Source organism: Callorhinchus milii, unplaced genomic scaffold, assembly GCF_018977255.1.
Source record: "Callorhinchus milii isolate IMCB2004 unplaced genomic scaffold, IMCB_Cmil_1.0 Scaffold2, whole genome shotgun sequence".
In the NCBI taxonomy this organism is placed as follows: domain Eukaryota; kingdom Metazoa; phylum Chordata; class Chondrichthyes; order Chimaeriformes; family Callorhinchidae; genus Callorhinchus; species Callorhinchus milii.
Genome location: NW_024704743.1, coordinates 6,532,706 through 6,547,947, shown reverse-complemented (window position 1 = coordinate 6,547,947; position 15,242 = coordinate 6,532,706). Strand labels below are relative to the sequence as shown.

General features: G+C 40.5%; 1 protein-coding gene across 1 annotated transcript in view; it reads left to right on the top strand.

The window, feature by feature from the left end:
* Window positions 1-424, top strand: part of odad2 (outer dynein arm docking complex subunit 2) — a 144,789-nt gene extending 144,365 nt beyond the window's left edge. The window contains exon 21 of the mRNA XM_042332036.1: window positions 66-424. Within this exon, the coding sequence (XP_042187970.1) occupies window positions 66-179 (114 nt within the window). The 3' untranslated portion in view covers window positions 180-424. The remainder of the gene's footprint in view (window positions 1-65) is intronic.
* Window positions 425-15,242: the final 14,818 nt, after the last annotated feature.

Here is a 15,242-nt window from a genome sequence, read left to right as displayed (position 1 = left end):
CCTTATTTCTTTGTCCCTACATGTCACCAATTCTCNTTTTTTACCTGACGTTTTACCATTCACAGCTGCTGTTGGGCTTGATGGATTCCACAGATGAAGCTCTACAGGAAGCAGCGGCCGGTTGTATCTCAAACATTCGAAGGCTTGCCCTGGCTAATGAGAAGGCCCGATACAAATGAAAACAGTGCACATTCCACGTTTTATTTCTCAGGAGCGATTACCTGAGCAGGTACAATAAAAGAAAGATTTACTGAGTACTGCTGCTGGACGCACATGAAAGACATTCTGTGTAAACTAAAATAAACCAGATGTTTAATGGAAATACAAAAGCCGCTTCTGATTTCCTAAAAATCTCAGAGTCGAGTTAATTCTGGAATCGTTCTACAGCAATATTAAAATAAAATAAAATAAATATAAAATAAATGCATGTCCTTTGATTTTTTTTATGTTTAAGATTTTGATTGATTGAAATTCAAAAAAAATTGTTAGCAGCTCCCTCTTAAAGGCTGATCTGCAAACCTGTTTACACCAATAGATCTGATTTTATTGAAACACAAGCCGTCATTTCCTTTGTTGTGTGTAGCTATGTAGTAATTTGAAGCTGAGTTATCCAATTCCTTTAATACAAAAGCAATATAATCATGCTGTTGCAAGCCTTTCTTCTGTTTCATAAGTTGTAATCCACAGGAGAAGTTGAATACAGAAGCAACAATTTCACATCTGGTATTGCGTTACTGAAACTGAGAACTCCAAACAGCTGCAGGATTCACTGCTCAGCAAACAGTTAGTGCATCAAATCCAACCCTGCAAGATTGTTTTTTAACATTACATGAGTCTGGCTGCCAACATGCTAACTAAATTCTTCTTAATTATGTCTGCAATCTTTGCATGTTGAAAAACATCAGGTGCCAGTTACTGGAAAATAGATTTTCCAAATTATTGCAGTACAGTGGAATTGTGATAGCTTTTAAAATGGTAACAAAACTTGATATGTAATCTGGAATTTACTTTATTGTGGATACTTTTGCAATATCAGAAAGGTATGAAGGTTCTGAAGGCGTTAGTGAGTGACTTGTGACAAGTTTCCCATTGCAATTTGCTTAGTTTAAGCTTCCTCAGTATTTTGTGGTGCCACATTTCCTCCTCCAGTCAGAGGGGAGATATAGCCTTCTCATCTGCCATCATCATTGCTCTGTGATCAGCTGTCAGAGATGTGAACCAGGTTTAGATCTGCAAGTTCTTCTTTTTCCCATTGCCAAGATGGACCACTCTGTTCCTATAAAGTATTTTTTATTTCTTGAGACTCAGCCAGGAATTGGTTTAATTCACCCATTGAGAGCAAGTACTTTTAAACAACGATAGTTGAGGCTGGGGCTCAAACATGTGCCCTGTCAATGGGAGGCTATTGCATTGCCAAAGCTGCCAAGCTACCAGACTGCAGTCATTTTATTGAATTGTCTGGCGCTAACTAAATAAAAACGCTCTTATTGGGGTGTGCCCATATGAACAGAACATGTTTCAAATAATTATATTAAGTATGTTCCAATTAGTAAAACAGAGCTTGGAATGGGGAACCTAATAGACAGCTTGTTCGATGTAAAATTTAAGTTACATTTTGGACTTCCATTGCCTCTAATTATACATTTGTATTTCTGAACAAAATATCTTTCTGTCTGTGGCCATTAAAATTGCTGTGAACAACTGTAAAACAAATTCTTTGTATTTAACCACTGTGCGCTTTCCTTTTCTGTACGGTTGCAGTGAAACTCTACAGTTGATGCATGTGGTTTGTGACATAATACTGGGGGTTTGATTTATGACTTACTAGCAAAACTACCACATCTAACATTAAATTGGAAGAATATTGTTCTTTGGCTGCCTTTGTAAAATGAATGATTTTGATGTAGATAGTCCTGTATTTCTAATATGTCATTAAAGATTCCAGATTAGGTATAAAACTTGCATCCTAATTCAATTCTTAATTATGTTGTACATGATGTTTCAGACTCTGCACATTCATTTTAAATTCAGTGCCAGTTATTCAGAAAACTATGGTTTTAACTGCAATACATTCATGCAAATCTGTTATAATTACAAGCAAAATCTATTTATAATAATAATCCTTGCATTTGATATAACACCTTATCACGTCTTCTAGACATCTCAAAGCGCTTCACAGAATATACTGTAAAGTGAATTGACTGTATATTTGTGGGCGAAACTCTGCAGCTAATTGCGCAAACAGTCATGGATTGAAGTGACCAATTTATTATTATTATTATTTTTGGAAGGAATTATTTTCCCCGGAAAAGCGATTCACCAATCGACTAACAACTGGGTTCCTACTTACTGCTAGGTAAACAGAGGCATGTGGAGTAAGGAAACTTGCCCAACATTTTGCCCTGCCGGGAATCAAACCCAGGTCTCGCTTGCGAGGCGAAAAGAAAATTAGCAAAGAATTTTTAAGGAACTTATCTAGACTCGATTTGTTTCTGACACAGTCATTCGTATCATGTAACACTTTTTGTCTTCTGACTCACGACACAAACAAGATACTGTACTATGATCTTGTTCTATGTACAAGATCCTTATGATCTTTCTAATAGGCAACGAAAGTATAATTATCTGCATGGTTTGAAAAATGTATAATTTTTAAGTTATGCTGGCTAAAAGAGTGGTGCGGAGAGCAGGAATTCCAATTCATGGGCCACTGGCACGAGTATTGGGGAAGATGGGAGCTTTTCCAAAGGAATGGGCTCCACCTAGCCAGGACAAATGTCAAGGACAAATGTCCTGGCTACGCGAATAAATAGGGAGGTAGAAAGGGCTTCAAACTACTAAGGGGGGGAGGTAAAAACATAGTAAAGTATAGTCCACCACAGTTAAACTTGAGATCAACAAAAGCAAGAGAGCAGATTAACAAGGGAGAAGAGCAAAGTGTGTCAAGCAGGGAAAGGAAGTACAGTGATAGAGTGCTGGTGAATAGGGTTAATAGCCGGAAGTCAGAATTAAGGGCACTATATCTGAATGCACGAAGCATTCGTAACAAGATAGATGAATTAGTTGCACAAATAGAGACAAACCGGTATGATCTAGTAGCCATCACCGAGACAGGGTGATCAGGGATGGGAACTGAATATTCCTGGGTACGTGGTATATAGGAAAGATAGGCGATGTGGTAAACGAGGAGGGGGAGTGGCCCTGCTAATAAAGGATGGGATAAAAACAGTAGAGAGGAAAGATTTTAAATCTGAAAAGCAAGATGTAGAGTCAGTATGGGTAGAGATACGTAACTTCAAGGGGCAGAAAACTATAGTGGGAGTAGTTTATAGACCCCCAAACAGTGGTCAAAGTATCGCTCAAGGTATAAATCAAGAGATTAGTGGAGCATGTAGCAAAGGAAAGACACTAATTGTGGGTGATTTTAACCTGCACATAGACTGGGACAACCAAATTGGGAAAGGTAACATAGAAGAGGAGTTTATAGAATGTATTAGAGATAATTTTCTAGATCAATATGCTGAGGAGCCGACCAGGGAACAAGCCATATTAGACCTTGTTTTGTGTAATGAAACAGGGCTGATCAGCAAACTGGAACTTAAGGCTCCTCTAGGGCAAAGCGATCATAATATGATGGAATTTAGCGTTAAGTTAGAGAGGGAAGTAGTTAAGTCTGAAGCAAAAGTCTTCAATTTAAATCGAGCCAACTTTGCTGGTATGAGAGAGGATTTAGCCAGAATAAACTGGGAGACTAAACTTAAAGATTTGACGGTAGACCAGCAATGGCAGACATTCAAGGAGATAGTGCAAAATTCCCAACGAGCACATATTCCTTTGAGGAATAAGAATGCCATGGGAAAGGTGGTGCAGCCATGGCTAACTAGAGCAGTTAGGGAAAGTATCAAATCAAAAGAAAAAGCCTATAAAACAGCGAAGATGAGTAGTAAACCCGAGGATTGGGAGAACTTTAGGGAACAACAGAGGAGGACCAAAAAATTGATCAAGAGGGAGAAAATAGATTACGAGGGCAAACTAGCAAAGAACATAAAAACAGACTCCAAGAGTTTTTACAAATATATAAAGAGGAAAAGGCTAGCGAGGGTGAATGTGGGTCCATTACAGGCAGAGACCGGAGGAATTATAATAGGGGACAAAGACATGGCAGAGTCATTAAACAAGTATTTTTCTACAGTCTTCACCGTAGAAGACACTGGAAACATACCAAAAATAGAGGACCAAGAAGACAATGTTAGCGAGCAACTTAGGGAGATTAACATTAGTAAAGAGATGGTTCTAGGTAAATTGTCGGGTCTTAAAACCGATAAATCCCCTGGACCGGATGGCCTGCATCCGAGAGTTTTAAAGGAGGTGGCTACTGAGATAGTGGATGGCATGTCTATAATCTTCCAAAAGTCTGTGGATACTGGAAAAGTTCCCATTGATTGGAAGATTGCAAACGTAACTCCACTATTTAAGAAGGGTGGGAGAGAAAATAGGGAAAACTATAGACCAGTTAGTTTGACGTCAGTTGTAGGGAAAATTCTTGAGTCCTTAATAAAAGACGTAGTTATGGGATACCTGGAAGACCATAAAAAGATTAGGCAGAGTCAACATGGCTTTACAAAAGGGAAGTCATGCTTGACTAACCTTTTAGAATTTTTTGAGGATGTATCCAGCAGGTTGGATAAGGGGGAACCAGTAGATGTGGTATATTTGGATTTTAGGAAGGCATTTGACAAGGTGCCACACAAAAGGCTGTTACTCAAGATCAAGGCCCACGGGATTAATGGGAAAATATTAACATGGATAGAAGAGTGGCTATCGGGTAGAAAGCAGAGAGTAGTGATAAACGGATCATTCTCGAATTGGCAGGATGTAACTAGTGGAGTGCCACAAGGATCAGTGCTTGGGCCTCAGCTATTTACCATTTACATCAATGATCTGGACGAGGACATTGAATGTAATGTGTCTAAATTCGCGGATGATACTAAACTAGGTAGCAGAGTGAGCTCTCAGGATGATGCAAAAAGATTGCAACAAGATATAGATAGGCGGGGAGTGGGCAAGTAGGTGGCAGATGGAATTCAATGTTAGCAAGTGTGAAATTATTCACCTTGGTAGCAAGAATAAAAGAACAGATTATTTTCTGGAAGGGGAGAAGTTAGATAGTGTTAGTATTCAAAGGGATTTGGGTGTCCTTGTACACCAGTCCCAAAAAGTTAGTTTGCAGGTGCAGCAAGCAACTAAGAAGGCGAACGGCATGTTAGCGTTCATTTCGAAAGGTTTAGAATATAAGAGTAGGGAAGTCTTGCTGCAACTGTATAGGGCTTTGGTGAGACCGCACCGAGAGTATTGTGTGCAGTTTTGGTCTCCTTATTTAAAAAAGGACATACTTGCCCTAGAGGGGGTGCAGCGTAGATTCACTCGGTTAGTTCCTGGGATGAGGGGACTGACCTATGAGGATAGGCTGAACAAGCTGAATAAACTAGTGCTGTATTCTCAAGAGTACAGAAGAATTAGGGGGGATCTTATTGAAACATATAAGATTCTTAAAGGGTTGGATAAAGTAGACACTGAGGGTCTGTTTCCACTGGTGGGAGAATCTATAACCAGGGGTCACAGACTTAAAATTAAGGGTCAGCCTTTTAGAACAGAGTTGAGGAAACATTTCTTCACTCAGAGGGTAGTATGTATGGAATTCACTACCCAGAAGGCTGTAGATGCACAGTTCTTGAACATCTTCAAGGCTGAGACTGATAGATTCTTGAAAAATAGAGGGATTATGGGGATATGGGGATAGGGCAGGTAATCAGAGTTAGGTGAGAAGATCAGCCATGATCTTATTGAATGGCGGGGCAGGCACGAAGGGCCGAATGGCCTACTCCTGCTCCTAATTCTTATGTTCTTATGAATAGTATAATGGTATTTTGCAAATTCAATTTGTATTGATTTTTAATATCAGTACATAAGATAATAATGCAAAGTGAATTAAAAGTATATTTCTCCAACTATGGATAGCAAGCAGCAGGATAATAAAATATCAAAAGTCAGCAACGATCTGTGTACACCGTGAAGTACAGTAACACAATATGTTACTAATTTGTGCATACCTTCAGACTACTGCTGAAATAATACCTTCCTACCCCACCATCCACCAGAACACTATTCTCCTTCCATCCACTCTACTCAAGTAGAGTGGAACTCCATCTCGCAGTTCCGCCGTCTCGCCCCCTCCCATGCCACCTTCAAGACTCATCTCAAGACTCATCTCCTCTTCGACTGTGCTTTTGATCTTCCTGCTTCCTCTGCTGCCTCCACTCTCCCTGACCACAACCCCAGCTCGGGTCTGAAACTCTGTCTGTCCAGCGCCTTGGGATGTCCTCCCAACGTGAAAAGCGCTATACAAATGTAATTTTGTTGTTGTTGTTGTATGCAGCAACCACAGCCCATATCTTTTACATTTCAGCCCTGACCGTTACCAAGACAGACAGACCTCCCCCAATTTACATCAGGGTCATTTGCTCTTTCACACAAAACAAGAAGAAACCATTCAGCTCACCACAAACCACAAATGGTTTCTTCTTCTGTCATTGATGAAGGAAATGCTCTCCAACCTTTCTCCCTGACACAAAAGCAAAGACAAATCAGACAAAGTTCCAAAATACCTCAATCTTACAACCTATGTTAGACATCTGAGATCATTTACCTTCATGACATTTCCTTGGAGTATTGCATGCATTTCTGGTTGCCAGACACTGGGGGCAAACATTCTTTCCGTTCCTGTTAACCCTGCAAACCAAAGCTGTAATGGGTATGGTGGTCCTATGTGGATGACAGTGTTGGTCATCGTGACATCAGGGGCTCAAGAAACATTTAATTTCATTAAAGAAATGGCTTATTTCTTAATAGAAGGAAGGTAGAGTGAGTATTGTAAGCAACTTCAGGGGTACATGGACACATAAATGAAATTTACTGAAGATTAGTGAGAGCTTATACATTTTGGGTGGAAGAATAAGGAGAGCAAGTTTTTGTTAGATGGTAACATTTTAAAAGGAGTAGAAGTTCAGAGTTACCAAGAGGTTAACATACATAAGTCTTTCAAAGTGGGAAGGTAGGTGGACAAAACTGTCAAGACAACAAATGGAACCCTAGCTTTTATAAACAGGGGGATAGAACATAAAACCATATGAGAAATGTTAAACTTATATGAAGCATTAATTAGACATTGAGAATCTTGTGTCCAGTTTTGGTCACCCCACTTTAGGAAGAACAACAACAACAAAATTACATCTGTAAAGCACCTTTCAGTTCGGGGGACATCCCAAGCACTGAACAGGTAGGGATCAGCATCTGAGAGTGGGGAGGGCAGGGTTGGGTTGAGGCAGGGCAGAGAGGTAGGAGGGCGGCTGAAGATACTATCAAAAGGGAAGGTCTTGAGTCGTGCCTTGAAGGAGGCAAGGGAGGGAGCAAGAACATCAAGTTAGTAGAAGGGCTGCAGAGGAGATTTATTAGGATGATACCTGGGATACAGTATATAGTTTGGGACATGACATGTCAAGCAACTGCCAGGATGGTGGAAGGTGAACTAGATGGACCTTGGTCTTCTTCTGCCTAACAACAACAACAACAAGATTCCATTTATTGAGCGCCTTTCACGTCGGGAGGACGTCCCAAGGCGCTGTACAGTTGGGTCAGGACCCGAGCAGGGGGGAAATGGTCAGGGTGAGGGGAGGGAAGGGAGGGAGCGAGGAGGGGGTAGAGAGTCGAGAGGGGAGCTGAAGGCACGGTCAAAGAGAAAGGTCTTGAGACCAGCCTTGAAGGAGGAAAGGGAGGAAGCAAGGCGAAGGCACTGGGGGATAGAGTTCCAGAGCCTAGGGGCTGAAGGCCCGGCCACCGATGGTAGGGCGGTTGGGGCGGGGGATGTGGAGCAGACCGGAGCCAGAGGAACGGAGGGTACGGGCAGGTAGGTAGGGTGATAGTAGGTCAGAGAGGTAGGAGGGATTCTTAGGTTCCTATGAGTGGTTTGGCCTATGAACAAAGACTGGATGAACTGGGACATATTCTGTTGGCATAAAGAAGGTTCAGAGTTGACCCAATAGAGGACTTTAAAGGGGTTATGAGGGGTTTTGATAGAGTCAGAAGGCAGAAGTTATGTCCACTGGAGTCAATACTAGAGGGCATCAATTTTTGTACGTAAGCAAATGAAGAGGTTAGGAGAAATCTTTGGAATATCTTGCTGAGAGCGATGGTTGAGGCAGAATCCATATTAGCTGATGTGTCATTCTACCCAAACCTCTCGTTTAATCCTAAATCTCATCTGAGAGATAATTTTGTTCTCATATCCTCTAGTTCTGGACTTACATGTTAACCTGTTTGCATTTCCATTATCTGTTTCTCTGGGCATTTCAGAAATCTGCATTATGACACTCATTTATTTTTCCAATAAAATCAAGATTTTTTTAATCAAACTGGTTTTGGTATTCCTATTGACTCTATGTATATACTGAATATGAATATTCAAAAACATTATAATTTGTCTTTAAAAAGAAGCTTTTTGCATAATTCATACTTCCCTAAGTCTTTTCTATGTACTTTCCAATTTGTTTTCCCTCCCCCAAAACCTTTTTTTGTTGCCTTTCATCATAGGTCTGTCAGTCCAGATTGTAGTTGCATTATTGCTACCGGTGTCTTTGAAGTAATATGAAGTGAAGCAATTAATATCCTGAAATTCTGCACTAAATTCTATTCTTTCATCACACACAGAAAGGAAGTATTGCATATCTGTGCGCGTGTGATTTATTGTCTTGTGCACTTGGCAAAGAGCATTCTGGATTAAAATCATCAGGTCTGTCTGAATTACTGCCTTGGGAATTCTCTCTGCCCATGTCTCATAAAATAGCCTGTGGAATAGGTGCCAACTTTTGACACCCTGACAGTCCCGTATTTGCTAATTTTATCTACATTTGCCTGAATTGTAGTCTTGGCAACAAAATTGTTAGAAAGGATTTATAAGTACTGAATCCTGCAGGTAATGTATGTCACATTAATCTGTGTGAAACTATCTACTGATGTACTGCTGCAAGATTCTGGATTAGAAACGTCAAGGGATTTCATATTTAGAAATTCTTTATAAATCCACTTGCCAATATCAAATTTTAGAGGCCTATGAGGGGCCCATAATTCCATTTAGTTTTACCCTGTAAGCCTATTTGGCATTACATTTTAATTGTGGAAAATTCTTAAATTCAGACTTCATTTGGCAGCTAGGAATTTTTAGGATCTGTGTTAAACTAGCTTCCAAGTTAAGTCAGAATTTGGGAGTTTTCACAATTTCAGGTGGTTTTAAAATGTGAGAAAGAAAGGGCCTTACAGACTAAGACTGGGTGGAATTCCAGGTCTGCAGGTGTGAAGAAGGTTGGAATGTTAAGAGATTAATGGGGGAAATATTAACATGCAGAAGGCCTGTGGGTGGTCATAGCCACAGTCAAAGAAGTAAGTGGCTTTTGAAGATAGAGCGGGGCCGAGAAGGAGGAGTTGAGGGAAGAAGGGCCAGAGGGTGGGGGTGGTGGCTGAAGGCTTGTCTGCACATCTCCATCACTTCTGGATACTCTTAAGTATGGCAATGTTTATTTGTGTGTCAGAAACCTAAGTAAAAAAAATAGCTAAGGCAGAAAATGCCTCTAATCTATTTACATCTGACACTGCCATGGTGGTATTACAAAATCTTTCTTTATCAAGATTACTAATATCAGGTTTGACCTGGAGTAAATTACTTACTTTTCTGTTTTGAAGAAAAGCAGAAGTGATGGGGGCATGGCAGACTCAAGTTTGCTTAGGTAAGGCAGAAAAATAAGGCTGGAGAAGATCACATCGTAGGGAGGTGTGAGGCAATGACAGGATTTGGAGGTGAGGGTGAGATACACTGGGAGCAGGGAGCCAGTGGAGACTGGGGAATGAGGGGTAAATGGCATACAACATTTCATGCAGGAGCGGATGCAGCCGTTAGAGTTTAGATTGGATAAGTTAGATCTCGTGGGTGGTGGAGCTGAGGAGGCCAAGTACAGTGTTTTGCTCAAATTCCTGTTAATTTTTTTCTGTGTGAAAAAGGAAGAAAATGTTCAATTTATCTTATTAGAGCCCATTACAGAAGAATTCCGTGCAACATTATGCAGCTGAGAAAACAGAAAAGTGAGTAATTTACTCCAGGTCAAACCTGATCTTAGTAATCTTGATGAAGAGAGATGTTTTAATACCACCATGGTAGTGAGAGATGTAAATAGATTAGAAGCATTTTCTGGCTAATGGATTTCCTTGAGTCCAAAGTCGAGGGGATCTGCTCTGCCGCTTCCAGCCCCGCAGTTATCTTTCAAACCCCACTTTCGTGCTGTGACCCATTCTGTCTTTCCACACCTCTGCAACATTGCCCGCCTCTGCCCCTGCCTCTCACTGCAGCCAACCGAGACCCTGATCCACGCTTCCACTGCGTCCTGGCTTGACTACTGCAACTGCCTGCTCACTGGACTGCTCACTACTCACTCAACTCTTCCCTCCACAAGCTGCAGATTATTCAGAACTCTGCAGCTGTGTCCTCTCCCTCACTAGGCTCTGGGAACCTATCACCCCCGTTCTTGCCCAGCTTCACTGGCTCCCCATTTCCCCAATCGAGTACTAAATCTTCCTTTTTACCTTCAAGGCCCTCCACTTTCTTGCTCCCCCCTAGCTCTCCGACCTCATAACCACATATCAGCCAGTTCTGAATGTTGATGGGAGTCAGAGACAAGAGAAAAAGGCTCTGGCGAGAATCAAATAACTGGTTTTGATTTTGCTAACTTTTAGCTGGAGGTAAGATAGGGGTAAAGAAGGACAATGTGGTGGAAGTGGAGGAAGGCAGTTCTGGTCAGGGACTGGATGTGGGGTTGGAAGGGTAACTGAAGATCGAACCCAATGCCAAGTTTGCATACAGGTTTGGTAAGTCTTGAGGAATAGACAGAGAAGGTTAATCTACGTCTTGTACCTTTTAGAAATATGAAGACCAATATTATGATCCATATTAATTTTCATTTAAAATAGATTATTAATTGAAATATATTTTAATTGTTTTATTTGGAATAATTATTAATATTTATAATAATTCATTTATACTATTGTGGCACTACTGTACTCCCTTTTCAATGCCTCCTTTTTTGGAGAAACATATATTTCAAACACCTTCTTGGCAGTGACACAGATGTGAACATGTTAGTCTTCTGAGGCCTGTCTTGAAAATTCTGTAAATTCTTAGGCACAGTCCTGCATCTGCATGTCATATACCAAATATTTTGGATATATGCCATCCATATGCATATAATACACCAAAGAAAAATTGAGACCCAGACCCCAATTACTATCTTGTTAGGGAGGTCTGTAGGTACTCCTAACCACAATAAAGCTCATTGAAAACTTTAAGGTCAACTTCAATAAAATAAAATTCCTGCTTAAGATCAACTTGTAATCCATATACAAAACCATTTTTCTTCCCAGAAATGTATTTTAATGCAAAATTTCAAATGTGTAATGTGGAACTCTAAATCAGCTGAAATTACTTTACCGACAGTGTAAGTTCTATGATATGTAAGATTCAATTGTCTATCCTTCTCCCTATATCATAATGCCCAGACAATGTCTTTAACATATGGCTTTGAAGCCCCTTTAGGGAGTGAGGTAAATGGCCATTTATTTATCTCTAGCATGTGTTACACATATGTATTTATAAACCCGTTAACTAAACTTAGCTTAGAACAATTGGTAGTGCATGGCATCCTGTTGGCACAGTACAAGTATACTGTGTCACAGAATGCTCGACAATGGTTTAGAAAATAAAAACATAAGAATTTCTAGATGAAAGAAGACCAAGGCCCATCCAGTTCTACTTCCACCATCCTGGTCACCAAGCAGTAAGTAAGAGCCCCACTGTTAGCTGATTGACGGATCGCTTTTTCGGGGGTAATAATGCCTTCAAAAAAGATGTGCTCACTCAATCCACGACTGTTTGCTGTATGCAATTGGTTGCCGTGTTTCGCCAACAAAATATACAGTTAGTTCACTTTACAGTATATTCTGTGAAGCACGTTGAGACGTCTCGAAGATGTGATAAGGCGCCATATCAATTGCAAGGATTATTATTATTATATTATTAAAGTTCCCCATTAGAGGAATTGAAGCTGATCTTAGGCAGTCCATGCAGCAGAAGTAACACTTTCTAGGGAGAGGCAGAAAATTGGAACACAAATCGTACAATGCCACTGTTGTGTGCTTTCCAGCATGTTGCTCAATAAAAGCAGTTGCAGAATCTGAGGCTTTGGAGGAGAAGAGGGATGAAAGAAAGATGATGGAGCGTTGGATGAATGACTCCATGAGCAAGCTTACTGGAGATTCTCCATTGTGAATCGTACCAATTCTATATTCTTCATTTTGGCAGTGATCCTATTGGGTTAATACAACAACAACAGGAGGGGGAGGGGGGATGTTGCCATAAGTATGATCAAAAAGGAAGGTCTTTAAGTGGGATTTGATGGTGGGGAGGGAGGGGGCAAGGTGGAAGGATGGTGGGAAAGAGTTCCAGCGCTTCAGGGCGTAGTGACTGAAAGCTCGGCCGCCGATGGTGGAGCAGAGGCGAGGGACAAACAGGAGGCTGAAACCGGACAAGTGGAGTCAGCGGGTGGTGGAGTGGGGGATGAGCAAGTCGAAAAGGTGGATAGGTGCGAGAGCATGAAGGGATTTGGAAATGACAGAGAGGATTTTGAAGTCGATCTGTTTGGAAATTGGCTGCCAGTGGAGTCTGGCAAGAATGACAGAATATAGACATCGGATTCTAAAGATATCACATCACAGCAAAGAAAGACGAGCACAGTGAAACTGCTTAATAATAATAATAATCCTTGCATTTGATATAGCACTTTTCACGTCTTCGAGACGTCTCAAAGCGCTTCACAGAAGACTGTAAAGTGAATTGAATGTATATATGTGGGCAAAATGAGGCAGCCAATTGCGCGCAGCAGTGTCCCAAAAACAGTCGTGGATTGAAATGACCAATTTTTTTTTTGAGGGTTTATTATCAGGCGTGTGGAGTAAGGAAACTTGCCCAAAGTTTCACCCTGCTGGGAATTGAACCCAGGTCTCTCGCTTGCAAAGCGATTGCTCGAACCACTGAGCTCCAGGTCTACACTGTAGATTAAATGGTGATATAATAAATTTATGAATAAGCACAAAGATAACAAAACAAAGATCTTTTCAGAATATTAACTCTGGGTTTCCAGCCATAACTGTCAAGAACTTTGGTATGTCTTCCCGATTTAAAAGTCACGAAATGTCAATTGTATATTATTGTATTTTGTTATCTGTTTTGTTTCAGTAAAACTAATTACCAAAACTTACTTCAATGTCATCATGCTCTTTAGCTTTGCTTTACAGTTAAATACAAATTGAGAATAACAGACGTAAATACTTTTTTTTTTAAAACTTAACAAAATGGCAGTTATATTCTCCTAGCTTCATCAATTGGTTCCTGAGCCAGGCAAGTCTACAGCACTCCAACTGTTATATACTGTTAATGATAGATCAGCTAATCAGACCAGTCACTCGGGGCATGGATTCTTCCCACTCAACTCCTGTTAACCTACAAAATAAAGGCCTAATTGGTAGGGTGGTCCTATCCTGACAAGCCACAAAAAGCTTGCCAGACAGTGCTTGCAATGGCAAGCTATGTGGTTTTAGTTGGTTCAACTCCAGCAGTAATCCACACAAAGCCTTGGTTCTTGCCAAAATACTTTCCAAAATAAGGTAAGCAGGGTGAGTCCCTCTGGGGAGAAAATGTGCACTCTATTTCCAGGCAAATGAAAATGTCCATGCATAGGTGACATACATATGTTGAACTCTGTCTGGTTTGAATACTCCTAATCATGGTGTTGGGTTTCTGTATTTTTCAGACAAACAACTGACCCCAAAAATGTACAATTGTCATTGATATTTGTTTCAATCTCTCCTTCACATGTCATTTCGTTGCCAAGATAATGAGTTGGCAACCTGCTCTAAGATCTCTACTAGAAATCCACTCTTCAACTAACAACTTGCATTATATATAGCACCCCCTCATGCAATGTAGAGTCCCAGAGCACTTAAACGCTAGAGGTACCCAAACATCCAAATTTTCCTTTGTGCCCTGTAGTGAAGGATATAGCCTCTTGCTGTGTGTGACTGCGTGCAACTTAATTGGAATTAGCAAATTACCACATGAGCCAACACTACACTCTTGTTGAGGAACTGGAGCAATTTTTAAAAATTCTTTACATAATGACTTGTAAGAATATGGAATGCATTGCTTCAGAAGACATTGAATGCAGAGTTAATTGAAGCACTCAGGAGCAAGATACTCAAATTCTTTGTAAGTATTGGGGTAAATGGAAAAATAAAAGTGGAGAAATGGAATTAAAAAGAGCCGACAATAATCCTTGCATTTGATCACGTCATTGAGACGTCTCAAAGCACTTCACAGAATATACTGTAAAGTGAATTAACGTGACAGCCAATTGCACACAGCACTGTCCAACAAACAGTCGTGGATTAAGTGACCAAATTATTATTTTTTTGAGAGATTATTAACCCCAGAAAAAGGTGATCCGCCAATCGACTAACCATCGAGTTCTTACTGACTGCTTGGTGAGGAAACTTGCCTAAGGTTTCGCCCTGCCTAGGAATCAAATCTGGGTCCTCTTGCCTGTGAGGCGAGAGCTCTAACCAATACTCTACAGGATTCAATAGACATAATACTGAAGCAGACTCAATGAGCTGAATGACCTATTCCTTTGTTCCTTGTTTAATGTAAGCAAGAACTTGTGTCTAACCACTGATCTGCACAGCAAGATTCTGTTTTCAATTCAGAAATTATATACTAGCACTAAGCTTATTTATGATTAATGGGTGCTGTAGGAATTCACATTACTGACGTTTTCTATTAGTTCAAACAGATGTTGAGCACTGCATTAATAATTTCAGAGATTAAACAATTGTTCTATTTCCAATGTTGGCTCAATCACAGAGGAGAGTCTTGCGACAGGTCTTGAAGGAGGCAAGGGAGGGGGCAAGGCGGAGGGATGGAGTTCCAGAGGGTGGAACAATCACAAAAAGGTTATCAGTGGATATAAATATTAATTATATGAATGTGCTTTCAGCCACTACATCCCGAAACTCTGGAACACTTTTCCTCA